Here is a 26,972-nt window from a genome sequence, read left to right on the forward strand (position 1 = left end):
GTCTTCCCTGCCCCTTCCCCTCTCCATCTGTCTCTCGGCGTTGGTCTCTGCCTCTCGCCCCCTCCTCTTCTCTTCCTCTCCCCGGGGGCCCCTTAATTCTCCTGCACACCTTTGTCTCCACCCCTGGCAGGGGGAGACCCCGGGGAAGAAGATCCACCCTGCAAAGTGAGCTCCCCCAGGAGGTGAGGAGTCCCCGGAACTCCTCTCTCCCTTCTTCAGATGAGCTCCCTCCCATCCACCCGTCCGTCCCCTGAAGACCCAGCTCCTGTCCTCCCCGCTTGTTTCTGGCATTCTGAGGCCAGTCCTTGTCGTCTAACCTGTACCCTTGGTAGTGCCAATTGAGCCAGTCCTTTCTGCCATCCGACCTCCCGATTCCTGCTCACATAGAATGGACCAGTCCTGCCTGCAGTCTAACTTCCACACCTCTTGCTGTTTGTCCATCCATGACTCATTCAGCCTTCTGACAGTTTCTGAGCACCTTTCTTACTCCAGGCACAGCACCATGTCCTGGGTCAGGCCAGCCCAGGCCTGTCCTTCCTGCAGGCTCACCTCCGTCCCACTCATGGTATGCCAGCTTCAGACCTGTCTCCTTATGGGGATGGATCTCAAAAGCTTCTTCATCACCCATGGGCAGCTCCGAGGGGGCCCTTCTGAGTCTAGAGGTCCCTGGCCAATACATCCTCTTCTTTCCTAGAGGGAAAGAGGCCCCAGAGAAGGTGGGTGACAGTGAGTGACAAGGGAGAGGTGTGAACCTGAGTCTACAGCCCACAGTGCTGTGGGGTGAGCCCCCAGTGCCCACGTGGGGCTCCAAATGAGGTAAAAAGGGCACAGCTTAGGAGCCCCCTGAGCTGAGTTTCCGTCCCTGCTCTGCCCCTGACTTAAAGCTGTGTGACTTGGCCAAGCTCTTTCCCCTCCTGGACTTCAATGTATCCATCGGCATATCCAAGCACTGAGCACCCTGTGTGTGTGTGTGTGTGTGTGTGTGTGTGCGCACGCGTGTGTGTGATCCCTTGGCTGGGGCATCGCATGGCTCAGCCTGGAGCAGTTAAGTGTGCATGTTTAGAAGCCCCGGGGCCCCATCTTGCACATTTCTCCCCACCTTCCACGTTTGTTCTGGGGGCAGTGGGCACCCCCTTCCCCCTCCCCAAGCCCAGTCAGGTCCCACCCTTCCCTCCCACCAGACTGGACCCCACCCCCCTTGAGCTCGCAGTCCCACTCTTGGAATGACCCAGCTGGCCACCGGCCCGTGGGAGTGAGGAGACATGGCCCCAGGAGAGGGTGCAGGCCATCTGCCTGCCCCGGCTCCCACCCTGGCCTCAACCTGATCCTTTTGCCCCTGGATTCGAGGCCCAGATTAGGTTTCAGTGCTGCTGATGGACAGAGAGAGGCAGAGGCAGGAGCCTCGAGGAGGGGGAGCCCAGCTGTCCCCCGTGACAGGGCTCAGACCTCGTGGTTGTTCATTTCACAAATATTTATCTTGTGCTTTCTCTCCTCCCCTAAGGCCCCAGTGAGGGGAAACCAGGTTTTTGAGGAAAAGGGACCGAACTAGGGTGTTTTGTCCAGGAAAGCGGGCAGGACACCCACCGGCTGACCCTGACCTCCCGTGAGGACTACAGAAAAGGGACAGGTGGTTAGACTTGAGGGAGGATTTCACAGGCCATGGCCCTTCCTCATGAGAGGGAATTAGACGCTTTAGATGAATTCTCGACTCCCAGGGGGCCCTTGTTCCTCCTGAAACCTGGGGAGGAGGGAGGGAGAAGAGCATGAGTCTTTGCTTTGGATCCTGGTGGGTTTGTAATGATGCCTGAGTCATTGCTAATTAGGGGGCTGCTAATTAGACATATCATTAGGGCACTTGCCGATGGGGGCTAATTGGGCAGTGGCCCTTTAAGAATCACCCCTCTCTCCCGTGCGCACACACACACACACACACACACACACACAGACACACACTCCTTCTCAGGGACGTTCTGCCAACATGCTGCCTCCCTCTCTCCAGGAGGAGCCAGCTCCCAACCCGGGAGGGAGTACGTGAGTAGGTGGGTGTACGTTGGGAGCAAGCTGTGGGTTAGACTCTGAGAAGAACTTTCTTCAGACCGAAATGGAAGGTGCTGGGAGAAATGAAGCTGGTGGCAGAGGGAAGGGTCAGGGTCAGTTGAGGCTAGGTGGACCCCTCCCTTCCTCTCTCAGTTCCTTTTTTATAGGCTATTGGTTACCATGGCAACGCAAGGGTGGGCCAGAGGAGCTGGGGTCAGGGCCACTCTTGGAGAGAGAAACTGGGAGTCACAGAGTTGCGGCTGGGGGACTTCGGGCGAGTTATTTAACCTGGATGAGCCTTGGTTCTCTTATCTGTGATATGGCTGGGGACTCCCCCGAGGGGGCTGGTGTCATTTTGAATAGAACGGTCAGGGTGGGCGACATCTGAGTGGGGACCTCAAGGGGGAGAGGGAGTGGATATGTGGGGGAGAGAGTCTGAGGAAAGAGGGACAGCAGGTGCAAAGTTCCCGAGGCAAGCACTTGTCCGGTGTGTGGGGCGACGGGGCGGAGGTGGTGTGGCCAGGGCCGAGACGGAGTGGGGGCCAGATCGTGCGAGATCTTACGAGCCAGGCAGAAGGCCTCGATCCTCTGAGGGAGAAGGGAGCCGTGGAGGCTTCTGAGCTGCGGAGAGATGTGAACTGATTTGCATTTTTAAAGGAAACCTAGACAAGACTCAAACCCAGGACCAGAGGCGAGAAGAGAAGTACTAAAACCCTAGAGACCCCATGCCCACAAACAGAACAAAAAACGCAAAAGACGGCTTATATTTCACAGCCACTAAGGAATTGTGTACCTCACCGAGACTGTGGGTACAGGAGAGAGACATCTGCCACCATTGCAGGGAAGGTTGTGTGACACATCCTCCAGCTCCCCTCCCCAGCCCCACCTGAGACGGACACACACACACCCCCAGCCCAGATTCCAAGCAGGAGCACACTGAGGGCCAAGTTGGGAACCATTAGAATCACCACAATGAATCACCCCCAGCCCCTTGCCTCACCCACTAAATTATTCAGTCTGTGTTTTTTGTGCCTTGCTTCATTCATGCATTGCATGCCTGTGATATTCATCTGCGTCGTCGGGTGCATCAGTAGCCCACTCCCTTTTCAGTGCTGTATAATATTTCATGGTGTGGCACCCTTCCCCCTCCATATTTCCCCATTTCACTGCTGATAGGCATCTGGGTTGTTTCAAGATGGCAGCGCTATAAATAAAGCCGTTGCTCTGAACACCCTTCTATGTGTCTTTTGGTGGACACATGACCTGGTTCTCTTGGGTACATACCTGGGAGCGGAATTTCTGAGTCGTAGTTTGCACAATGTTCAGCTCTAGTTTCCCGAGGTGGTTAGACCCATTGACACTCCCTTCTGCTGCGACTTCTGTCTTTATCTTTTCATGTCTTTCTCCCCTGGTCTCTGTCCCTCTATCTCCCTCACAGTCTCCATCCTCACAGCTTCCTCCTCCTTCTCCACCCCCAACAAGCCTGGACTCCTGTGTGTCAGGCAGTGGCGTGTTCCCTTCACCCAATCTTCCTCCTCCTCCTCTCTCCCCACAGGGCCCCTCCACCCTCCATGGCTCCCCTGGCCTTGGTGGGATTCACGCTCCTCCTGGGGGCTCCCCCATGCTCAGGGGCAGCCACCCCGACCCCCTCTCCGCCACCTCCCCCCACCAATGACAGCGATACCAGCACAGAGGTCTGCCAGGGCTCCAACCGCTGCCAGCCGGGGGTCCTGCTGCCCGTCTGGGAGCCCGATGACCCGTCGCTGGGTGACAAGGCGGCGCGGGCAGTGGTCTACTTCGTGGCCATGGTCTACATGTTCCTGGGCGTGTCCATCATCGCCGACCGCTTCATGGCGTCCATTGAGGTCATCACGTCGAAGGAGAAGGAGATCACCATCACCAAGGCCAACGGCGAGACCAGCGTGGGCACCGTCCGCATCTGGAACGAGACCGTGTCCAACCTCACGCTCATGGCGCTGGGCTCCTCGGCGCCCGAGATCCTGCTGTCCGTCATCGAGGTCTGCGGCCACAACTTCCAGGCGGGCGAGCTGGGCCCGGGCACCATCGTGGGCAGCGCTGCCTTCAACATGTTTGTGGTCATCGCCGTGTGCATCTACGTCATCCCGGCCGGCGAGAGCCGCAAGATCAAGCACCTGAGGGTCTTCTTTGTCACCGCCTCCTGGAGTATCTTCGCCTACGTCTGGCTTTATCTCATCCTTGCCGTCTTTTCCCCGGGCGTGGTCCAGGTGAGCAAGGACCCCTGGACAGCTCCTTGGGGCATGTGTGTCTGAAAACCCCAGAGGGGTGGTTCCCCGGGCTTGGAGAGTCGATTCCTGCACCTGCAGAAATGCATGCTCACACCTGAGACGGCCGCAGGCTACGTCATGCAGGTCAGGCTCTGCCGAGAGCTTTGGGCTGGAGAAGGCCAGGCGGGGCTAGGGTGCAGTGGGTGTTCCCAAGCCCTGTCTCAGCGGTGCTGCACACCCTGCAAAGGGCTCATCTGCCCACAGAGGGGTGCCACTTGCAACACACCCATCCAGAAGGGACACCTTTCAACTCTCACAAGGGTGCCACGTGCGCTCAGTCCTTGTGATCTGTGGAAGGCATAAGCAGTTAGTTCCCAGTGCAGCCAGCTGTTTCCTAGGTGTGTTCACGCTTTCCTCCCCTCCCTGCTCTGTGCACTCTTTAGTGTTACTTTTGCGATAAGCCACCCCCCATTTGCACAATTCACGCCACAGCTGCATAATCCAGCCTTGTGTTTTCTGACAGTGCTAATTGATTTGGGTAACTTGGTGCAATCTGCATAATTTATCCGTGGACGTGCACAAACGCGTGCCCGCATCTGCGTAATCTAACTCCGCATTTCCCAGATAGGCGGTCGTGGTCTGCACCATTCATTCATTATTCATAATTGATTTCTGTCGTTAGGATAATTTATGCCACTTCTCTGTAATTTACACTCACATCAGCATAGGTATAAGCCCAGGGCACTGCAAAGACCACTTTGCATAATTTATTCCAATAGTGAGACAAAACTGAGACCCAGCTGCTTAATTTACACCCACATTCACATACTTATTTGCCTCTCATTTGTCCGTGTCTTAACCCGCATACTGAGGAGTCTTCCTTTAAAACATTTGCCTAATCTATTTTCCACAACCCCAGACTGCCACCTACATTTGCATAATTTATTTATGGGCCTGCCTAATTCATTCACACATATGCATAATTTATTTGAGGCTACCCAGGATTCCTTCACACATGTGTGTAATCTAGTCATGCATATCTGTCAGGTTTTCCCAATTATAGTTTCTTTCCAGGAAGGATCTGAAGGTAGAGGCATAAACATTCTTTGCAGGTGATATAAAAGCAGATCTGAGGAATGAGAAGGCACAGAGAGGGAGGGGGCAGGTGACACCAGAAGACAGGGATGAGAGAGGGAGAGAGACAATTACTATGATTGACCGTGTCTGGTGCTGTTCCCTGGCAGCCATGGCAAAAAGTACAGAGTGATGCATCACAGTTTTCAGGTGCTGTTAAGACAGTCAGGTCTCCTGACTTAGGTTTTCAAAATGGTCTTTGGTGAGGATTTACACCAAAAGTGTGAAACAAATTTTAGATACCATGCATGAGAGGTGTGGTAAGGGTGGGGGTGGAGGAGAGATTTCCCCCCAGAGAAGGAGCTGACTGCGATGCAGGGAACCGAGGGCTTGAGTAAGGTTCTGTGGTTCTGGATGGAGAGGTAGCCACTGAGAATCATTTTGGGAGTAACAGAGTCCGGACTTATGGGACATTTTTGTGAAATAACTGAAGAAACTAGCATGAGTTAACGATATCATCAGTTCCTCCTAGATGCAGTGAACTGCAACAGTGAGAAGATTGGTTTGGCTCTGGATTTTCTCCAGAAGTGCTGTGTGACCTCAGGCAAAACCCGTACCCTCTCTGGGCCTCAGTTTTCACATTTGAGCCATGGAAGAGGTTGAACTAGACCCACTGGTTATTGATCCTTCATACCCAAGGCTCCTTTTTTTTTTTTTTTATAACAAATATTCTGTTATAGCCTCGTTAATCTGCTGATATGAAATTCTTAGATGATACGAAAGAGGTCTTCTAGCCTCAGAGTTTGTTGCATAGACCCTGGAGCCAGGGACCTAGGTTCAAATCCCACCTCTGCTGCTTCTTAGCTGTGTGACCTTGGGCAAATTTCTGACCTGCTCTGTGCCTCAGTTTCCCGCACCTATAATCTGGGGGTCATCACTATACTAACTCTAGAGGGCTACATGAGGATCAAATATTGCTACACGTGGAAGGGCTTAGAACAGCCAGCCAGGAACACAGTGAGTGTGAGCTGTTCTTCTCATGAGTGAACTTGAAGTTGAAGTTGCCTATGTAGTTGGCTTTCCCAAGGCAGTGTAATCCCTGGACTGCGACATAAAGGAAAATAATCTCTCATAGAACAAGTATGCATTTCCACATGTAAATGCTTTGTGATAACTACATTAAAAGTCATGACGATGCCCTGGCTGATGTGGCTCAGTGGATTGAGTGCTGGCCTGCTAACTGAGAGGTCGCCAGTTCAATTCCCAGTCAGGGCACATGCCTGGGTTGCAGGCCAGGTCCCCAGTTGGGGGCGTGAGAGAGGCAACCTCACATTGATGTTTCTCTCTCTCTTTCTCCCTCCCTTCCCCTCTCTCTGAAAATCTTCCCTTCCCCTCTCTATGAAAGTAAATAAGTAAAATCTTAAAAAAAATAAGTCATGATGAGGGAGCCAGATGCTGGCACCTACTTATAAAGAACAAATTTGAGATTAAAAGAAAGAAAAAGATAAGGGACCATTCCATGCAAGGATTCAGGATTCAAGCAGAAGAGCAGGTAGCCACAAGATTAAAAATGAGCATATTCAGCGTATGTTAAACGATACAGGGAAGTACCTCATATATACATAAGACAGAGTTGAGTTCTAGACCCCAATTATTGTTTTATTATTTTTGATTTTAGAGAGAGGGGAAGGGTGAGAGAAAGAGAGGGAGAGAAACATCAATGTGAGAAAGAAACATTGATTGTCTGCCTTCTGTACATATCCCAACTAGGGACTGAACCTGCAACCCAGGCTTGTGCCCTGACCAGGAATCGAACTGGCGACCTTTTGGTTTGCAGAATGACACCCAACCAATTGAGCCACACCAGCCAGAGCTAGATTCCAATTATTGTAAGCAGAGTTTTCACATTTGTGAATGTCCAGTAGAAGGTTCTGAAGTCAAGCAGGACGTGGGACAATTCTGTATTATGGGGGGCTGTCTCATTAGTGGCTGGATGTCACCAGGCTGGGATCCTGTCCTCTCCAATTATGGTGGCAACCCTTAAGCACCCGTAGACTTCTGATACCCTCTCTAGGGGGCGTTCCTGTCCACTGAGACCTGAGATATCTCACTCCTCTCCCAAAGAGGTCAGGTCTTCGTGCCTTTTGCAGTGGATGCTCTAAAAGAAAGATAGGAATCTGCTAGAGTCTCCTTTTATTATTATTTTTAAGTTTATTTATTTATTTTTAGAGAGAGAGGAAGAGAGGAAGAAAGAGAGGGCGAGAGAAACATCAATGTGTAGTTGCCTCTTGCACAACCCCAACTAGGCACCTGGCCAGCAACCCAGGCATGTGCTCTGGCTGGGAATTGAACTAGTGGCCCTTTGGTTCACAGGTGGGCCCTCAATCCACTGAGCCACACCAGCCAGAGCTCCTTTTATTATTTATTTTATTTTTTTGATCATTACCTGAGGATGTTTATTGACTTGAGAGAGAGAGAAATCGATGTGAAAGAGAAACACTGATCCATTGCCTCACGTACACGCCCTGACCAGGAATCAAACCCTCAACCTTTTGGTGTATGGGACACCGCTCCAACCAACTGAGCCACCTGGCCAGGGCTATAGTTCTCCTTTTATTTACCTGCAGGGAGGAAAGCCAATCTTAGGAGTTTAGGGTTTTCTTCTGATTAAGAGAGAATCTCCTGCAATACACACAGTGGCCAGTTCAGTGAACACAAGGTGGTTCATTCACAGCTGGTGCAGAAAATTCAGTTTCTTTTCAGAAATCTGCCTGGTGGCTTTTGCGCAGTTTTACTTTTTTCAAGTCCAGCCTTTTCCCGGGGCCATCAGCAAACAGCAACAAGGGCGCGTGGCAATCGGATTGTAAAGACATTTTCCCTACCAGACTCATTTTTAAGATACGTCTGGGACCATCTGATAGTAAATACTCTTTCATCTTTTCTTCCTTCTCTTTAACGAGAAAGGTACCATTTGAATCTTTACATGAATATCTTCAAGGTGTTGGTGGATGTTTTCTGTATTTCTGGGTTTGTGCCAGTCCCAGGCAGACTGAGTCCCAGACTTCAATGAACCCAACATCATGGCACTAGTAATGATAATAATAATAATAATGGTAACTTCACATCCTGAGTATTTTCCATGTGTCAGGAACCAGCGATGCTGCATGCCAGGGGTGCGTAACTCATTCAGTCTTGGGGACGTCCCCATTTCGTAGACAAGAGGCTGGGTGGGCCAGAAATCCCGGGATCTGAACTGAGTCCTGGCTCGTCTCTCTGGGGAGGCAGCGTGTATATATGGGAACTCATTTCATGAGGCTGTGAGAGGAGCCAAACGGTGCCTCTTTTAGAACCAGAGGCCTGTCCCCAGGGGCCAACTTCTAAGGAAGGAGAGCCAGGGTAGGGCTGTGTTCACTGGCGGTGGCGGGGAATCAGGGGAGTTTGGGGGGGAGGAGGAGGTGGGCAGAGTGCAGACCCTGGACCATGGCTGGGGTTTGGAGAAGTGGAGGCGTCCCGGGTTGGGTGGGTGGGGAACGGAGCAGGGAGAAAAAAGGGGGAGGGAGAAGGGAGCAGGAAGTCACAAGCTCTGCCCCTACAGGGGCTGGGACTGGGCGGGGCAGGGTGAGGAGGGCTTTCCCTTGGTGGTGGCTGAGAATATCTGGGTTCCTGGCACTTGGGCAGCTGGGCATGGTTCTCAGCGTGGGAAAAGGTGGGTGAATGAGGAGGCCAGGAAAGAGGGAGAGAGACAGACAGACTGACAGAGAGACTTTGAAGAATCGCACAAGGGAAGGAGATAGGTATCTATAAAATATATAAAAGGACATGGAGATGGGACAAGAAGTAACAAGAAAGGAAGAGAAGCCGAGGAGGAAGGAAGATAAAAAACTAAGGGACACAGAGAATGGGTCAGAGGCAGGGAGAAAAGGAGACAAAGACCTGGACAGAGAGAGAGAGATGGGGAGAGACAGACATAAGAGACAAAGGGAGACAAAAAGAGAGGGAGAGAGAGGGAGAGGCCGAAGCCCGAGATGGGGAGAGAGGCGAAGACATGCGGAACGGGGACCCGGGAGCACCTGCAGAAGTCAGGGACGCAGACGCGGGGAGGCGGGCGGCTGCGAGCGCGCCCCTGGCGGCGTGGCGGCCCTGACCCGCGCGCGCCCACCCGCAGGTGTGGGAGGCGCTGCTGACCCTCGTGTTCTTCCCGGTGTGCGTGGTGTTCGCCTGGATGGCCGACAAGCGGCTGCTCTTCTACAAGTACGTGTACAAGCGCTACCGCACCGACCCGCGCAGCGGCATCATCATCGGCGCCGAGGGCGACCCCCCCAAGAGCATCGAGCTGGACGGCACGTTCGTGGGCGCCGAGGTGCCGGGCGAGATGGGCGGCCTGGGCCCGGGCCCCGCCGAGGCCCGCGAGCTGGACGCCAGCCGCCGCGAGGTCATCCAGATCCTCAAGGACCTCAAGCAGAAGCACCCGGACAAGGACCTGGAGCAGCTGGTGGGCATCGCCAACTACTACGCGCTGCTGCACCAGCAGAAGAGCCGCGCCTTCTACCGCATCCAGGCCACGCGGATGATGACCGGCGCGGGCAACGTGCTGCGGAGGCACGCGGCTGATGCCTCACGCCGGGCATCCCCGGCCGAGGGCCCCGGCGAGGACGAGGACGACGGCGCCAGCCACATCTTCTTCGAGCCCAGCCTCTACCACTGCCTGGAGAACTGCGGCTCCGTGCTGCTGTCCGTCACCTGCCAAGGCGGCGAGGGCAACAGCACCTTCTACGTGGACTACCGCACCGAGGACGGCTCCGCCAAGGCTGGCTCCGACTACGAGTACAGGTGGGTGCCGGCGTGCGGCGGGGGCGGGGGGCGCTGTCCGTGGTTCGGAGGGCTCGCCCTCCAGCGGCCTCTGGGCTCACAGGTCTCCTGGCTTCATCCTGTGCCCATCCCTGCTCTGCTGTGGGCCGACCTGCAGGATTCGTTCAATTCATTCGTTCACTCTCGAGAGCCTACTTTGTACCAGACGCTGTTCTGGGCATTTGGCCCGCACTGCTGGACAAGAGGAAACAATGGTCCAGTGGCCCCAGGCTGTCCCTCCCATGTTCATTATAACCTGCGGGCTCTTGTCCTTGACACCGCACTGTGTTAATACTGCGGCTCCATTACATGTGTCGTTACCTGGTAGAGCAAGCACCCCACCCGCACACACACCCCATTACTAAAGTGAAGTGTTTATTGAGCACCTACTGTATGCCACGGGTGTATCATGGTGAACAAGACACCGAAAGGTTCCTACCCTCCAGTTGCACCAAGGCCATAAACTCTTACACATATAAAAGCATCAGGCGATGTAAGTGCTACATGGGGAAATTAAGTAGGATAAGAGGAGGGTGACGGTGCCCAAATTGCCCCCAGGTCTTGGGCTTCACCATAAAGCAACAAACCCTTTGCACCCTCCTGGTCTCACTGCCTTCTCCTCCCCCTCCTTTGAGCAGACCTGTGAGCCTCTCTCATTTAGCAGTTCTTACTAAGTACCTACCATGTGTCAGATGCTTTTTTCAGTGGCTCAACATAAAAGTCAACAAGATAACGTTTCTGTCCTCACGTGACCCACAACATTCTTTGTTTTTTTGTTTTTTCGATTTTATTTATTTTATTTTTTTTAAATATTTTTATTATTTTAGAGAAAGAGGAAGGGAGGGAGAAAGAGGGAGAGAAACATCAATGTGTGGTCGCCTCTCATGAGCCCCCAACCAAGAACCCACCCCCAGGACTCCCCCCACCCCGGGACCCCCACCCCCGCAACCCAGGCATGCGCCCTGACAGGGAATCGAACCAGCGACCCTTTGGTTTACAGGCCGACACTCAATCCACTGAGCCACACCAGCCAGGGCTGTTTATCTATTTGTAATTCTTCTCTCCATACCACACTCTTTCAAGAATTGGAGCTTTACAGTATAGTTTGTTAACTGATGTGCGCGTGTCCCATAGTTTCCTATAATAATAACACTTGCCATGTGGCCACTGTGTGTCAGAAGTGGATCTGGGCACTGGAGACCAGCAGGAAATGAAAACACATAAAGTCCCTGCCCAAATGAAGTCACCGTCCTCATGGGAAAGACAGGCCATTAAGAAGTGTACGCTGTATACACAAAAATGTCAGGAAGCGCTTAGAGCTGTGGAGAAAAATAAAGCAGAGTATGGGAGAGAGAGTGTTGGTGAATGAGCTTGTCACAGGTGCCACCTGCTAAGTCATCCGCCAGACCTGTCATCCTCTCCCTGAACTATTCAAAGACCTTCGGTTCTGCCGTCATGCAGCAGCCAGGCCCTAACCCAGATTCACGAACTGCCCATGTTTTGTCCTGACTGCATTCACTTTAACATATAATATTAATAACCGTGGAACTCCATGCGAGTCGCAGACACCATGGCGCTGCGTGCATCTGCTGACAGTGACATTCTCCTGCATAATCACTGATGATGATCGCACTGAAGACATTTAATACTGAATCAATATCATCACACAGCGTACACTACATTTCCCCAGTTGTTCCTGTAACATCCATTATGGCTGTTTTCACTTCCTCCTGCTCTTCCCGTCCCACCCAGAACCATGCGGTGTGTCTGACTGTCATATCTCTCAGTCCCCTTCATGCTGGATCAGTCCCTCCTCCGTCTTTCTGTGGCTTTTGCGATCCCAACACTTTTGAAGATGATAGGCCAGGTACTGGGACAATCCTCAGTTTGGGTTCCTCTACTGTTCCCTTGTGGTTAGAGCCAGGTGATGCACTTGGGCAGGCATCCATGGGCATGATGCCATGTCCTCCTCGGTGCCCAGGAGGCACATGCCACCCACTGGTAAAGATGGAGCTGAAATCACCACATTCTACCAATCTTAGGTTTGCATTTCTTTTTTAAATTTAATTTTGTTCAATAGAAGTTGATATTCAAAATTATATTAGTTTCAGGTGCACAGCATAGTGGTTAGACATTTATATACCTTACAAAGCGATCCCCTCGGCAAGACTAGTACCCACCTGGCACCATGCACAGATATTACAATATTATTGACTGTATTTCCTAGGCTGTACTTTACATCCCCATGACTGTTCTGTCACTGCCAACTTGTGCTTCTTACTCCCGTCACCCTTTTCACCCAGATACTCTATCCCCCTCCCCTCTGGCAACCATCAGTTTGTTCTCTGTATCTGTGAGTCTGCTCCTGTTGTGTTTGTTCACTTACTTTGTTTTTTGGATTCCACACATAAATGAAATCATATAGTACTTGCCTTTCCCTGACTTACTGCACTCAGCATAATACCCTCTAGGTCCATCCATTTTGTCGCAAGTGGTAAAATTTCATTCTTTTTTTATGGACGAATAACATTCACACACACACACACACACACACACACACACACACACCCCACATCTGCTTTATCCACTCGCCTGCTGATGACATTTCAGCTGCTTCCATATCTTAGCTATTGTAAGTAATGCTTCAGTGAACATAGAGATGCATAAATCTTTTCAAATTAGTGTTTGGGATTTCTTCAGATAAATACACAGAGGAGGAACTGGTGGGTCATAAGGTAGTTCTATTTTTAACTTTTTGAGGAATCTAATGCTGTTTTCCACAGTGGCTGCACCAATTTGCATGCCCACCAACAGTGCATGAGGGTTCCCTTTTCTCCGCATCCTTGTGCCAGCACTTGTTTGTTAACAAGTTTATATTTCTAACATCCTATAACTTTAGGATTCTAGGACTCTAATATTCTACTCTTAATATGCAAATGTTACTAGCCAGCTTTTGTTGAGCATTTTTCCTGTATTAACTCAATCCTTATCAAGTAGACACTGTTATTATCTCCACTTTACAGATGGGGAAACTGAGGCTCACAGGACTGCAGACTCCTAACTGCCTGAGGTCATGCAGCAGGCACAGGGCCCAGCCCAGCTTGGAGCAGGTTGGCCTGCCCAGCCACGTGCCTTAGCTGCCATGAACGGCGCCCCTGCGGACAGTGGCTTCCGCAACAAGGGGCCCCTTAGTCCCTCCACTCTGGGTCTTGTCATCAGGCTCTACCCCTTTGCCAGAAACTAGGGGTCCCTCTGCCCCTCCCACAGGGCTGGGCTTCTCTTGGAGAACTGGAGCCCAGGACCCGTTTCTTATGGAAGTGCTAACAGTAGAGATAATGATCACTTACTGATCATATAGCGCATATCAGAACCGGGGCCGAGACCCTGATGTGCATGGTGGGAGGGGCTGGGAGGGAAATGAAAGATTTCCGAGGTGCACTAACAACCCAGTCACTTTGATGTCTACAGCCCTGCCCGGAGGAGCCCATTCATCCCCTGTCCCCTCAAAGATTCACCCTGACTGATCTAATGTCATTGCCTCATTCCTTCCCCCACCCCATTATAGAGCATTTTGTATGTGTTTCAGATGTTCACAGCTGATACTCTTTAAACCTAAGCCAGCTCTAATCCCTCCTCTGCTCAGAGGCCTCCCAGAGTTTCCCTCTCACCTAGAGTGATCGCCCAAGTCCTCATGGTGGCCCGCCAAGGCCTCTGACATCTGCTCTTGTTCCCTCTGTAATGTCATCTCACCCTCTGCCGCAGCCACACTGGCTTCTCCGCTGTTCCTCAGACACTCTGGGCCCACTTCTGCCTCAGGACACTTGCACTGGCCATTCCCTTTAACACCAATGTTCTTCCCCAGATATCCTCAACTTGGCTCCCACCCTCAGCTCTCTGCTCAAATGTCACCTCCTCGGCAAAGCTTTCCCTGACCACCGGAACACAGCACCCTCTCCTCACTCTCTACCCCCTTCCTGTTTTTCTCCCTAACACTGTCACCACCTGACATCATGTTTTCTCATTTCCTGCACTAGAACAGAAGCGAGAACTCTGATCTGGTTTCACACCTCTTTCCCAACACTTAGAACAGTGCTTGGCACACAGCAGGTGTTCAAGAAATATTTATTGAATGAATCAACTGTCATGAAATCATTAAATGTGTCATTGTCACTGGGATATGGCTCTGCCATGAAACTGTGAGCGCCATGAAGACAGAGTCTGTGCACCGCTGTGTTCCCAGCAGTGCCCGGCGCAGGGCACAGAGCAGGTGCTTAGGGAGTGTTTGTTGAGTGAATGAATGATGCTAGGAGTATGGTCTTTCTTGGGGGTACCTGGGAACACAGAAGGGTTTGTCAGAAGTGTGACAAGGTCAGTTCTGGGCCCTACATCACTTCTCCAAGTGTGGTCCATTTACCAGGACCATCTGTATCCCTTGGGAGCTAGTTAGAAACGCCAAGTTTTGAAACCTGCAGCTTCTGAACCAGATTCTGCCATTTAACAGGATTCCCCCATGGAATTTAAGGTTTGAGACTCGTGACTACGAAACCCTCCAGATTCCCACCCACCTTTGGACTTTGCATGTGCCATTCCCTCTGCCTGGAGAACTCCTGCCCACTAAAGCCTCTCCCAGGAAGCCTGCCCTGATCTCACCTTCATCATCATCTGTATAATGCTGGCCCTCCTAACCCTCATGGCTTCCACGGTGGGAGGGCCCAACTCTGTCTTGATACCGTTCTGCATACCCTCCCCACTGGAAGCCCATCCTGATTCCACCTCAGTATTATGTGTTTAGTGCTTGTCCACTCTTATACCTGTGAGTTGTCCCTTGGCACCTCCCCCTCCTCCGGGAAGCCTGCCCTGATTCCCCTCCCCCCAGCCATTGACTGCTGGCCCTTCACCCCTTTCTTTCTGGCTCCTTCGCTGCAGCGAGGGCACGCTGGTGTTCAAGCCGGGGGAGACGCAGAAAGAGCTCCGCATCGGCATCATCGACGACGATATCTTTGAGGAGGACGAGCATTTCTTCGTGCGGCTGCTGAACCTGCGCGTGGGCGACGCACAAGGCATGTTCGAGCCCGACGGCGGCGGGCGGCCCAAAGGGCGGCTAGTGGCGCCTCTGCTGGCCACCGTCACCATCCTGGACGACGACCACGCGGGCATCTTCTCCTTCCAGGACCGCCTGCTGCACGTGAGCGAGTGCATGGGCACCGTGGACGTGCGCGTCGTGCGCAGCTCGGGCGCACGCGGCACCGTGCGCCTCCCCTACCGCACGGTGGACGGCACAGCGCGCGGTGGCGGTGTGCATTACGAGGACGCGTGCGGCGAGCTCGAGTTCGGCGACGACGAGACCATGTGAGAGCGCCCACCCGGGGCCCGGGAGATGGGGCGGGGCCTGCTGGAGGGGGCGTGTCCATGCCCGGGAAGGGGATGCGTGGGAGGGTCTAGTGAGTGGGCGTGGTCTAGGAGTGGGTGGGGCCTGGGTAGGTCCGCGCCTGTGTAATGGAAAGGTCAGGGGAGGTAAGCAAGGCCCAGAGAAAGGGCGGGACAGGAGAGAGGAGGGAGGAGGCAGAAGGGATGGGGTGTGGCCAAGGTGATGGGACGTGGGCGGGGCCTGGGAGAGCGCGGGAGAGGAGAGTGGGATTCGAGGAGGAAGGGTCCGTGGAGGAGAGAAGTGAGAAAATAGAGTGAGGGCAGTGCGGAGGGCTTAACTGGCAGCTGGTGGAGATGGACTGTGGCCTGAGTAGGGGAGGGGAGGGTCCTGTCGAAGTGGGAAGCGGACGAAATGGAGGGCGAGTCTGTGGAATGGAGAAAAGGCCTCAGGCATGGGTGGGGTCTAGGTGGGGACCCACGAGAATAAACCGGGACAGAGAAAGAGGGCGGGAATAAGGAGATAGGGTACGGCGTGTGGGTAGTAGGTAGCACCTGGGGAAATAAGAGACCTAAGGGAAGTGTGGGCAGAGCTTTGGGAAAAGACTGAGTAGGAATCTGGGGGCCTGGGGAAAATGGAGGGCTGGGATCTGCGGAGGTGGGGTGGACACACAGGCGTACGTCTGTAGACACACAGACACAACCAACACATACAAGCAACATACAGCCACGCAAAGTCACTGAGGCGCAGGCTGAAACAGAAACACCGTCAGGGATGTTCTCACGCCCAGACACACGGCCACCGCCTTACACAGAGGCTCCCCGTGCGCGCCTGCAGCCTGCCCTCCCCCTCCCCCTCCCGCTTGCCTGGGATGCAGCGGGCGCCCTCCCCGCTTTGCCGGTTCCCTTCCGCCGCCCCCGCAGGCCCGTCTGTCTCTCTCCTCCTGCCGCCCACGCTCCTCCCACCAAGCAGAGCCCCCACCGCGCTCCTTCCCCCTCCTCCTCCTCCTCCCAGCCTGAGCCTTGGCCTCCGCCCAGCTTCTCACCGCTCTCCGTCTCCCCATGTCTCCCTTCGCATCCCTGCGTCTCTCTCTCTCCTTCCAGCGTCCCTCTGGGTCTCTGTTAACCTCTAGGTCTCTGTCTCCAGTATCCAGCTCTTTGGCCCGGGTTCTATTTCAGCGGCGGATTCTCCATACCTCTCCATCGTTCTCTCTGCCTGGCTCGGGTTGAGAACTTGGGTTGGGGGCTGAAAGCACCGTCCGCGGAGGGGAGAGAATACAAGAAGAGAGAGGGGGACAGACACTCAGAGACAGAGGAGACATAAAGAAAGATGGGGAGAGCCAGAGTAACAGGCAGAGTCGGAGAGACAGACGGGAGGGAGAGAATGAAAGAGACAGAAACACGGAAAGATAGAAACAGGCAAAGGGAGAAGGAAACAGATCCGTGGAGAGAGAGATTGAGGGACTTGGAGAGAGAGAGCAGGGAGATGAAGAGATATTCTGAGAGAAACTCAGCAGGACCCAGGAAGAAGAGATTCTCCTGAAGCAACCGAGAGGGGGAAAAAAGTTTGGGTCAACAAGAGACAACTGGAAACAGCATGAGAAAGAGAAGGGATCTGAGATCAAAGGTTGCAACAGGCCGGAGAGTGGAGTTTCCAGGAAACACAGAGGGCGGGCATGAGGGTGATGGCATGTCAAGCTGGGGAGGAAAGCTTCTTCCTTTGATCTCAGGAAGTCCTGCCCTTGTCTAGCTCTAGTCCCTCTTGCTGTCCCCTACCAGTTGGGTTTCTCCCCCGAGGTCCCCTGAGGGCACGCTTGTCAGGGCGTCAGTTGGCGTGCATGTCAGTGGATCATGGCGTGTCTGCGAGAGAGCGAGCGTCGGAGGTGTGTGTGTACCACCCTGGCAGCTTGTCACCCTGACAGCAGCTGCCTGCGGGTGTCAGGGTGCGTGAGGAGCGTGTCTAAGCAGACCCTGCTCCTTGCAGCGGTGTTTCAGCACCGCGGACAGCTCTCAGCCCACTCCCGAGGTGGGGACCAGACATTCTTGCCACCCACAGAAAATTTAAAATATCCTGAGAGCGGGAGAGGGTGCGGGTGGAGGTGGGTATATGTCCCCACATGAGTGTCGTGTGTGTCTGTCTTTGCATGGGTGTCACTGAGACCTGTGTGTTTGTGTGTTGACATGGGGCTGGTGAGTGACTCATGCTTTTGCTTGAATTATGTTGACTTCGCTATTTCTTTCTATGGGCGTTGAGAGACCCAGGCGGAGAGAGAAGAGATAAAGAAAGACAGAGAGGCTTGGCTCCTGTGGCTCAGTTGGTTGGAGTGTCATCCCGTACACCGAAAGATTGTGGGTTTGATTTCCAGTCAGGGCACATGTGTAGATTTTGGGTTCTGTCTCCGGTAGAGGTGCGTGCAAGAGGCAACCGACTGATGTTTCTCTCCCATATCGATGTTTCCCTCTCTCCCTCCTTTTCTCTTTCTCTCTCCCTCCTTTTCCCTCTCTCTAAAATCAGTAAGCATGTCCTTGGGTGAGAAGAAAAAGAAAATAAAGGTGAAGAGCTGGGGAAGAGACAGAGACAGAGACAGAGAGATGGGGGGGCGGAGGCTGAGAGATGGGGAGGGAAGCATTGACGGGATAAACAGACACCAAAAGGCATAAATAAAGAGAGCTGCGGAAGGAGCATCCGCATGGTACCACTGGGGGTCTGCGGGTTGGCCACGTCACCGAGGTTGTGGTGCGGGTGTCGTGCTCACGGGCACCTGGCCTGCGAGGCTTTGCCACTGCACAGGCAGCGGCTGCGGGGTGTGATGGTGCGCGGGCGTGGGCTGTGTGATGGGCTCTGCTGCCTCCGCTGGGTGACTGTGTGGGCCGGTGTTTGTGTCTCTGGGTTCTGGGGCTGGGCCTTGTGGTCCCTGTGGTAGAAAGCGCTGCTGGTGGCAGAGTGTGGGCTTTTCGGGGTTGTGGGTCTTTGTGATGGAGGGGATGGGTTGTGTGCCTGAAGGGGGGCATGACTCCTGGCTGTTCTCCCCCTGCCACCCCCTGGTTGCCATAGCAGCAGGGATGCTGAGCAAATCAATCAGTGCTCAGCTAACCCTCCGGATGTGACCAGGACAGAGTTCAGGAAGCTGATGGCCTCTTGAGCGGAAGGCTTCGAGTTAACAAATGTTTGTGGAGGGTGCCCTGTGTACCAGGCACTGCTCGAGGCATGGAGGATACAGCAGAGAACATAAATGGACAAAGATCACTGCCCTAGTGGAACATGAATTTTAATGCAAGGAGGCAAATGGCAAAGAATAAACAAAATAAATTAACGCACTAGATGGTGTGTTAGAATGAAGACGTGGAGCAGAGAGGGCGTCAGGGGTGGATTTCAGTGTGAAAGAAGGTGGTGGGAGTGGGCCTGCTTGAAACAGAAGGTGGAGTTTGAGAACCAGAGGAAGTAAGGGAGTCAGCCTGGAGGAACAGTGTTCTCAGAGGAAGGAACAGCCGTGTAAAGGCCCTGAGGCACAAGCAGGCCTGGTTGTTCAAGGAACAGTGAGGAGGCCGGGAAGGGAACAGGGCCGGATGGCATGCGGCCTTGTGGCCATTGGACTCTGGCTTTGATCCTGGGTGAGGTGGGAGCCCTGTGCCCTGTGAATGTCTTGGGCAGAGGAAGGACCTGCTCTAACTTAGGTTGTGTTGGGATCCCTCAGGCTGCTCTTCAATAAACCTCAGCTTCCTCGGCTGTTCCTGGGCTTGTTTCTGTTAAATGGGGATATTGAGAAAGAGAGAGACATATAGGAACTTCCTCTGAGGATTTTTTTAATGAAAGATTTTATTTTTTTATTTTTAGAGAGGGGAAGGGAGGGAGAAGGAGGAAGAGAAACTTCAGTGTGTGGTTGCCTCTTGCATGCCCCCAGCTGGGGACCTGACCTGCAACTGAGGAACGTGTCCTAACTGGGAATCGAACCAGTGACCATTTGATTCACAGGCCCGCGCTTAATTCACTGAACCACACCAGCCAGGGCGAGGATGGTTCTGAGGAATAAATGAGATTATAGACCTGGGATAGAGTGGGTGCTCTAGAAGCTGGGTGGCTAAGAGGCAAGTTATCTGATGATTTAGGGGAGGGGCCTTATGCTGGGTGTCCTGCTTCCTCCTGCCAGGAAAACTCTCCAGGTGAAGATAGTTGATGACGAGGAATATGAGAAAAAGGATAATTTCTTCATCGAGCTGGGCCAGCCGCTATGGCTTAAGCGAGGGATTTCAGGTGAGGGGTGAGGAGTGGGCTGTGGGAGAGGTAAAAGGTCCAGGGTGTGGGGACCCTTGGGGGGTCAACTGTGGGCGTTCCTTCAAACTCCTGCACCTGAGCTTTGCAGGGAAGCTGTCTCACTTTCTCTCTGTCTGTCTCTCCCCAGCTTTGCTGCTCAATCAAGGTGAGTGGAGTTACCTCCTGGCTCTAACTAGAGGGCAGGGGGGTGGGGGGACACTGGAGGGAGCATCTCAGGGGAGGGTGGTGGCCTCAAGCTACTCTTCCAGGTCAGGTTTGAGGCAGGTCAAAGGTGACATAAAGGTAGATTTGGGGCTCAGTGAGGGTTGGAGCTGGCCTTAGAGTTGATAGGGCCAGCTGAGTTTGGGGTTTCAGCTGGGGGTTCAGAGGCCAAGATTATGTTTTGTTTATAGTTAAGGTCAGTAGGGGAGTTAGTCATAGCACCCAATCTGGATTTGTTGGGGGGTCAGAGGGAGTCAGGCTTGGGGTCAATGAGGACTGGGGTAGGGTTAGAGTTAAGATGGAAGTTGGTTTCTGGCTTTGTGATTAGAATTGGGGCCAGGCTTCAATACTGGGATGAGAGTTGGGGCTAGGGTCAGTGGCTTGGAGATAGTGAGAAAGTAGAATTGGGGTTTGGAGTTAATGATTAAGGCTGGACTAAACACTGTAATCGTCAGGGTAAGTAATGCAGGCTGCTGTAACAAATAGGTCCTAAATCCCAGTAGATGAACACAAAAGTTGTTTCTTGCTTGGTCAAAGTTTTCTGAGCATGTGCCTGGCTGGTGGGTGGTTTTTCTCTGAGAGTTAGGGTTGGGTTGATGCTGAGCTTGGAGCAAAGGATCAACATACTTTAGGAAGAGAAGTGAATTCAGGGCCAGTTATAGGAGGTCTAGGTTCAAGATTTGTACCGAATTGGTTCTCTTCCTCATCAATATCTCAGATATACTCTAGGATGTCAGAGAAGGAAAACTCTGATTCCAAAAAACCTCCGCTGCCTTGCAGCATACCTCTTCAGGGGAAAGGCTAAGGGAGTAAACCCCGACAGAAAATCCGGAGCCGGAGTTCCTAAGGCGGTTTGACGTTGTAGTCAACACCGGCAACTCCTGCGGCGCACCTGAAGCCAAGCTGTATTGACTCTGTCTTTCCCTTGGATCCTTCAGCTGCGAAGAGAGGGGGGGTCTGCTGCATGGGCAACAGCAGACCCTCCATATCACCCTGCCCAGGCTCTGTAGCTTCAGCTTCACTGGAGAGGACACTCCAGCGTCATCGCAAGATGTCGATTTAACACGGGAGGAGACAGATACCGTGTCACTCCAGAGTCGGACTGCACAGCCATTCTCGGCGGTGCAGATAGACTCTTAAGAAGCTACACCATCGTCTCTCAAGACGGACGGCTGCCGACTCTAGGATGTTTTCAGAGCTAGAATGTAGAGGCCAGGTCTTCTCCCTCAAGGGTGGTGATGATGTTGATGATGTTGGTGATGTTGGTGATAGTAATAAAGAAAAGAACATTTCTGACTATCATGTACCAGGCACTGTTCTGAACACTTCACATGAATTAATACCCTTAACTCTCACAACCACCCTGTGAGGCAGGTACTGCGCCTGTTCTATAGATATGAACACTCAGGCACAGAGAGGCTAAAGCATTGCCCAAGGTCACACAGCACCCACTATAGGAACCTTAGAGCCCACAAACTGACCCTCATGGATCAGCCACGGGAGCCAAAGATCAAGCTGGGGATGACGGTGGTCAGAAGAGGCTGGAGCAGGCTGCAGGGTATCATTAAGGAGGCTTCTCAGAGGACACAGATGGGTAGTGAAGGCATCACAGGCCCAATTCATTAGGCCTCCCTGGAGTCTAACCCCCACCCCTCACACTGCAGGGGACGGGGACAGGAAGCTGACAGCAGAGGAGGAGGAGGCTCGGAGGATAGCAGAGATGGGCAAGCCGGTTCTTGGGGAAAACTGCCGACTGGAGGTCATCATCGAAGAGTCGTATGATTTTAAGGTGGTTTTCAGAAGTCTCACTTTCTTGGAGTTCTGCCTGAGTCATTTCCTTGGAGAGAGTTTAAGAGGGTATCAACTATGAGAGTCACAAGGGAGGGACAACCAAGGGTCCGAAGCCATCCTTCAGCTCCCTCCAGTAGCACCATGGACAGCTCAGCCTCTCAGTCCACCGCTAGGGAATGGAAGATTGGGGACCCCTGGCCATGGCATGTGGGCCCCCAACCCCAGTCCCTCATGGGGCCATCTGGGGTGATCATGGGCAGTGACATCTTTCCCACCTTTTCATCCCCAGAACACAGTGGATAAACTCATCAAGAAAACGAACTTGGCTTTGGTGATTGGAACCCATTCATGGAGGGAGCAGTTTTTAGAGGCAATTACGGTGAGCGCAGGTAAGTGGGGAGGGAGGAGAGAGAGAAGAGAGAGGGGTAGGGAGGCAGGGAGACACACAGAGAGAAATGAATGGAAAGATGGAAGGAAAAAGGGACAAGGAGGGAAGGGCAGAGAGAGAAGAAAAAGAACAGGGAAGACACAGAGAAGGCAGACAAGAAGAGACAGAAACAGGCCCAGGAAGAGGAAAAGGTAGGGAACAGATACAAATGAGAGACAGGCGCACAGAGAGTGCACAGAAAACCACGAAGAAAGACCGAGATGCAGAGAAGGTGGGAGAGACGTGTGGAATATAGTCAGGAAACCGCAGGGGCAGAGCTCGGGGCGGTGGACACAGATAGGCACAGGGGCAGAGCTGCGGGGAGGCGGCCCCGCCCAGGCTTTCTCTTGGAGATTAGAGGGTGGAAACAGGTTAATTGGCGTGGCTTCCCCAGAGAGAGCCTGGGCTCCTCTGTTGCCATGGAGACAGTCACCACAGCACCCAGCTCTCCCCACCCCAGCTCGGTTCCCACCTTCCTTAGACCTCAGACGGCTTCTTACTGCCCCCCTGTGGCCAGAGACACTATGACACCTGGATTGGGTCACAGACTCAGTCCTTCGTGATACAGGTGGGGGAAACGGAGACTCAGAGACACAGGAGGGACTGGCCTGAAGTCCCACAGGGAATCCAGAAAGGGATGAAGTGGAACTCGGGGCTTCTGTCCCTTACACAACGTCAGTTTTCCTTCGGGGAGGCCTATCTGGTGGGAACTGAAAACACACACAGAACGGTGGTTGAGAAGAAACTGGTTGGCAGTGGGAGCCAACAAAACCAGGCTTCAGGGATAGAAGAGTGCCAGGTAGCAGGCCTAGAGACTCAGATTGTAGGCCTAACAGAAATGAAGTGGCATCTCCCTCTGAAGTCATGCTCTTTGACATTTATTTCTGAGGGATCCCTAGACCCGGCCCTGTGCAGGACATTGCTGGGGACAAAGACATGACCATGGCACCTTGGGTCCTGTTCTCATGGAGCTTACAGTCCAGTGGGGGAGACAGACCGGTCATGAGAGAGTGACAACCCAGAGTGGACAGGGCTGAGATGGGGACCTTAGAGGAGCTGCAGGAGTGTCTGGCCCAGCTTGAAGGTCAGGGAGATCTTCCTGGAGGAGGAGACTTCTGAGCTTAGTCTTCATATGGAAACAGGAGAGTGTGTTCCCTACACGCTGACCTTATCCATATCTCACTGTGGTCAGTTAGGAGTGTTTTCAGTGGCAAACAACAGAAAATTAACCAAAAGTGGCTTAAGCACATGAGAGTTTTTCTCACAGAAGAAAAAAAATCTGCAGGAGGCAATAGTTGGCAGCAGCTTTGTAATGTCGTTAAATGCCCAGGCTCCTTGTTTAGATTTCTTTCTGTTTCTCAGCTTTTAGCCTCATGGTTGCAAGATGGCTGCTGCACCTCCAGGTGTCGAGTCTATATTCCAGGCAAGAAGAAAGAGGAAACGGGGGATCAGGAAGGGGCAGCACATTTGAATTTCTAGTTTTAGTTTCCAATTCCATTTTACTTGGGGTCACAGGAAAAACAAAACCCATTCTTGAGACAGAACATGCAGAACCAAAAACCCACACAAACCACTTAAACATTTACAAATTGAAGCATTTATTTCTTTAACAAGGCAATTGGCTAAGAAAAGTGGGAAAAGAATATGTGACCTGAATCCCTGAACCCATCTCTCATTGTCATCTCTCATTGCCTCCACTGCCACCAGGTATTCCCTGTCGCTGACAGTCTGAGGAGCCCTTGGGTTGAACCATGGGAAGTGGCTTCATATTTTGGTGGTTGGCCTGCATTTTATTCCCTGACTTGTCCCGAGTGACTGGCTGGGAGTTACCGTGTCTCTTATCGGCATCCTTCCGGATACAGTGCTTGGCACACTCAAGCATGTTCATTGCTTTTCTTTTCTTTTCATTGCTTTATGCTTGTCGGTTGAGGGCAAGGTAGACAACATGTCATTTGTGCTTTCCCATGACACAAGTCACTGCAGGTCAAAAGTGGGTCAAATTTGGTCACAATAGGTTACAGAAACAACTCTAAGGATGAGGCATCCTTTACAAAGCTCAGAAAACACATTCCTATCAGGAAAGCTAAAGCTTTCCAGGAACCTTCCATTTATGCCTCATGGCCAGACTGGGTCACATGGTCACTGCTGCAAGGGATTCTGGGAAAGCAAGTATTAAGCTTAGGACTACTAGCTGCAAGGAATTTTAGGATAGTGAATATTTTTTATCTGAGAACATGGCTGTTGCTAGCCTTAAGGGATGCCAGGAGAGTGACTAATGTTAGCTGGATACATGGCTCACTCTAGCTGCAAGTGATTCTGGGAAAGTGAGGACTTTTAGCTAAGCTACTGTTAGCTACAGTGAATCAGAGGAAGTGAATATTTCTACCTGCAGAATATTTCTACATGATTGTCAGGAGCTCTAAAGGCTTTTGGGAAAATGAATATTTTTAGGTAGGGATATGGCTACCCCTAGCAGCAAGGAACACTGGGAAGCTGAATATTTTTAGCTGCGCATATGGCCTCCTACAGCTTTAAGGGATTCTGGCAAAGTAAATATTTTTACCTTGGCTTATCCATTCTCCTTGCTGCAAGGGATTCTGGGAAAGCAATTCATTTTATGGGACTCACTGTCTGGAAGTTGAACAAATGGGGGCTCTAGGTGAGGAAGGAGGCATGGGTGTGTGCCCCAGCTGGGTCGTGTGCCCACAGGGGACGAGGAGGAGGAGGAGGACGGGTCCCGGGAGGAGCGGCTGCCTTCGTGCTTTGACTACGTCATGCACTTCCTGACGGTGTTCTGGAAGGTGCTGTTCGCCTGCGTGCCCCCCACTGAGTACTGCCACGGCTGGGCCTGCTTTGGCGTCTGCATCCTGGTCATTGGCCTGCTCACCGCCCTCATCGGGGACCTTGCCTCCCACTTTGGCTGCACCGTTGGCCTCAAGGACTCTGTCAACGCTGTGGTCTTCGTGGCCCTTGGCACCTCCATCCCTGGTAACCCCCCAGGAGACCCCTTAGTGGGGCGGGATCTCAGAGAAGCCAGTCAGTGAGATAGGTCCTGCAGAAATAAGGTGGTGCAAGTGTGCAGATCTCATGTGGGGGGTCCCAGAGAAATAGGCTGCTGGGGCATAACGGAACCTAGCTGGTGGTCCCATAGAGTCCCTCTGTGAATGGAATCCTCCCTCCCCAAGAGCCACCAGGGAGAAAGTTCCATGGAACTAAACCGAGGGAAATAATAGAAGCCAGAGGATGAATTCCATCGAAACAAGATGTCCATTTGCCCTCCTCTCCTCCCACCCCCACCAAAAAAACAGATGGAAGGTTCCATAAAACTCCATTGATGTGCATGATGGGAACCAGGCCAATTAATTTTGAGGCTTTAATGAAGATGAGGGAGCAGAAGAAGGGGGTACCATACAAATAAGACAGTGGGGTTTCAGAGACTATAGCTATGTCCCCCCGAAACACAATGGCCAAGATCCCCTCTTCCCAAATAAACCCGAGTGAGAGTCCCTTAGGAACCAGGTGGCCGAGACTGAAATTTCTACAGGAATAGGGAGACCAGTGCGTGGGCAGGCTGCTGCCTTTGTTTTCCACATCCGTGTGTTCACCTGGTGGGGGGAGGGGCGCTCTCCGGCTAGAAAGCAGGAGGTGGGTCCCGTGGAAAGCAGCCGTCACAGAATAGTTGGTTTTCTGATACCTGCCTTCCATACCAAAGACCAGAGTTATTAGCAAGAATGTTCAGGAATTGTTGGAGGCCGTAGGAACCAGACCGCTGCTGGACAGAAACCGTCTGGGGAATTGATAGGAAAGGGGTTGCATATGGATGGATCCTAACACCTCTTTTGTTCAGCCTGGTGGCAGTGGGGTGAGTGGGCCCCTAGAAAAGCAGGCAGTGGGGTCACGGGAAGCTGCGTGATTCCCTTTGAACGAAGGCAGCAAGTGTCATAGAAAGTAAGTAACAGGCTCCATAGAACGCAGAGAATGGATCCCACAAAACTCAGGCAGCGAGTCCCACAGAAAGGAGACCGAGTTCCACGGAACGCAGGCAGTGGGTCCTGTCCAGAGCAGACGCAGGGACTGTGACTGACTGTGCTTCTCGGGTGGGGTCAAGGCCTCAAGCCCTTACCACGGTCTGCCCAGGGCTCCAGGGGTGGGAGGCGGGGCCTGCGCCACGGCCCACCCGGGTCTGGGTCCCCGGGACACGGGGGTGGTGTGGGTCTTATGCAAAACAGGCGACAGGGACAGATGGGCCCCAAGACCTGGGGGTGGCCCGCGGAGCCCTTCTGACCCGCGCGCGTTTCCGCCCCCGCAGACACATTCGCCAGCAAGGTGGCCGCACTGCAGGACCAGTGCGCGGACGCGTCCATCGGCAACGTGACCGGCTCCAACGCGGTGAACGTGTTCCTGGGCCTGGGCGTGGCCTGGTCGGTGGCCGCCGTGTACTGGGCGGTGCAGGGCCGCCCCTTCGAGGTGCGCACCGGCACGCTGGCCTTCTCCGTCACGCTCTTCACCGTCTTCGCCTTCGTGGGCATCGCCGTGCTGCTGTACCGGCGCCGGCCGCACATCGGCGGCGAGCTGGGCGGCCCGCGCGGCCCCAAGCTCGCCACCACGGCGCTCTTCCTGGGCCTCTGGTTCCTCTACATCCTCTTCGCCAGCCTCGAGGCTTACTGCCACATCCGGGGCTTCTAGCGCCCCCCACAGAGACTCGCCCCCC

General features: G+C 53.0%; 1 protein-coding gene across 2 annotated transcripts; it reads left to right on the plus strand.

The window, feature by feature from the left end:
* The first annotated feature begins 3,595 nt into the window (after nt 1–3,595).
* SLC8A2 (solute carrier family 8 member A2) lies at nt 3,596–26,972 on the plus strand. Of its 2 annotated transcripts, none has more exons than XM_090259752.1 (9): nt 3,596–4,283; nt 9,523–10,187; nt 15,132–15,554; nt 19,718–19,821; nt 19,970–19,987; nt 21,708–21,832; nt 22,124–22,223; nt 24,971–25,249; nt 26,571–26,972. In XM_090259752.1, exons 1-9 carry the CDS (start codon nt 3,609–3,611, stop codon nt 26,945–26,947), a joined length of 2,766 nt encoding a protein of 921 aa, XP_090115878.1. In that variant the 5' UTR covers nt 3,596–3,608; the 3' UTR covers nt 26,948–26,972. The 2 variants fall into 2 exon arrangements, with proteins under 2 accessions (XP_090115878.1, XP_090115879.1); XM_090259753.1 differs by having other exon boundaries at nt 22,124–22,213; nt 25,063–25,249.

This window comes from Furipterus horrens, unplaced genomic scaffold, assembly GCF_987537825.1.
Source record: "Furipterus horrens unplaced genomic scaffold, mFurHor1.1.pri manual_scaffold_13, whole genome shotgun sequence".
NCBI lineage: Eukaryota > Metazoa > Chordata > Mammalia > Chiroptera > Furipteridae > Furipterus > Furipterus horrens.

What these genes read in the sequence shown, in the direction of transcription:
- SLC8A2 (XM_090259752.1), top strand. Translation starts at nt 3,609, where the DNA reads ATGGCTCCCCTGGCCTTGGTGGGATTCACGCTCCTCCTGGGGGCTCCC. An exon ending in GGCTCCGACTACGAGTACAG is followed by an intron (nt 10,188 to 15,131) that starts GTGGGTGCCGGC and finishes CCTTCGCTGCAG; the next exon opens with CGAGGGCACGCTGGTGTTCA. An exon ending in AAGAGTCGTATGATTTTAAG is followed by an intron (nt 21,833 to 22,123) that starts GTGGTTTTCAGA and finishes TTTCATCCCCAG; the next exon opens with AACACAGTGGATAAACTCAT.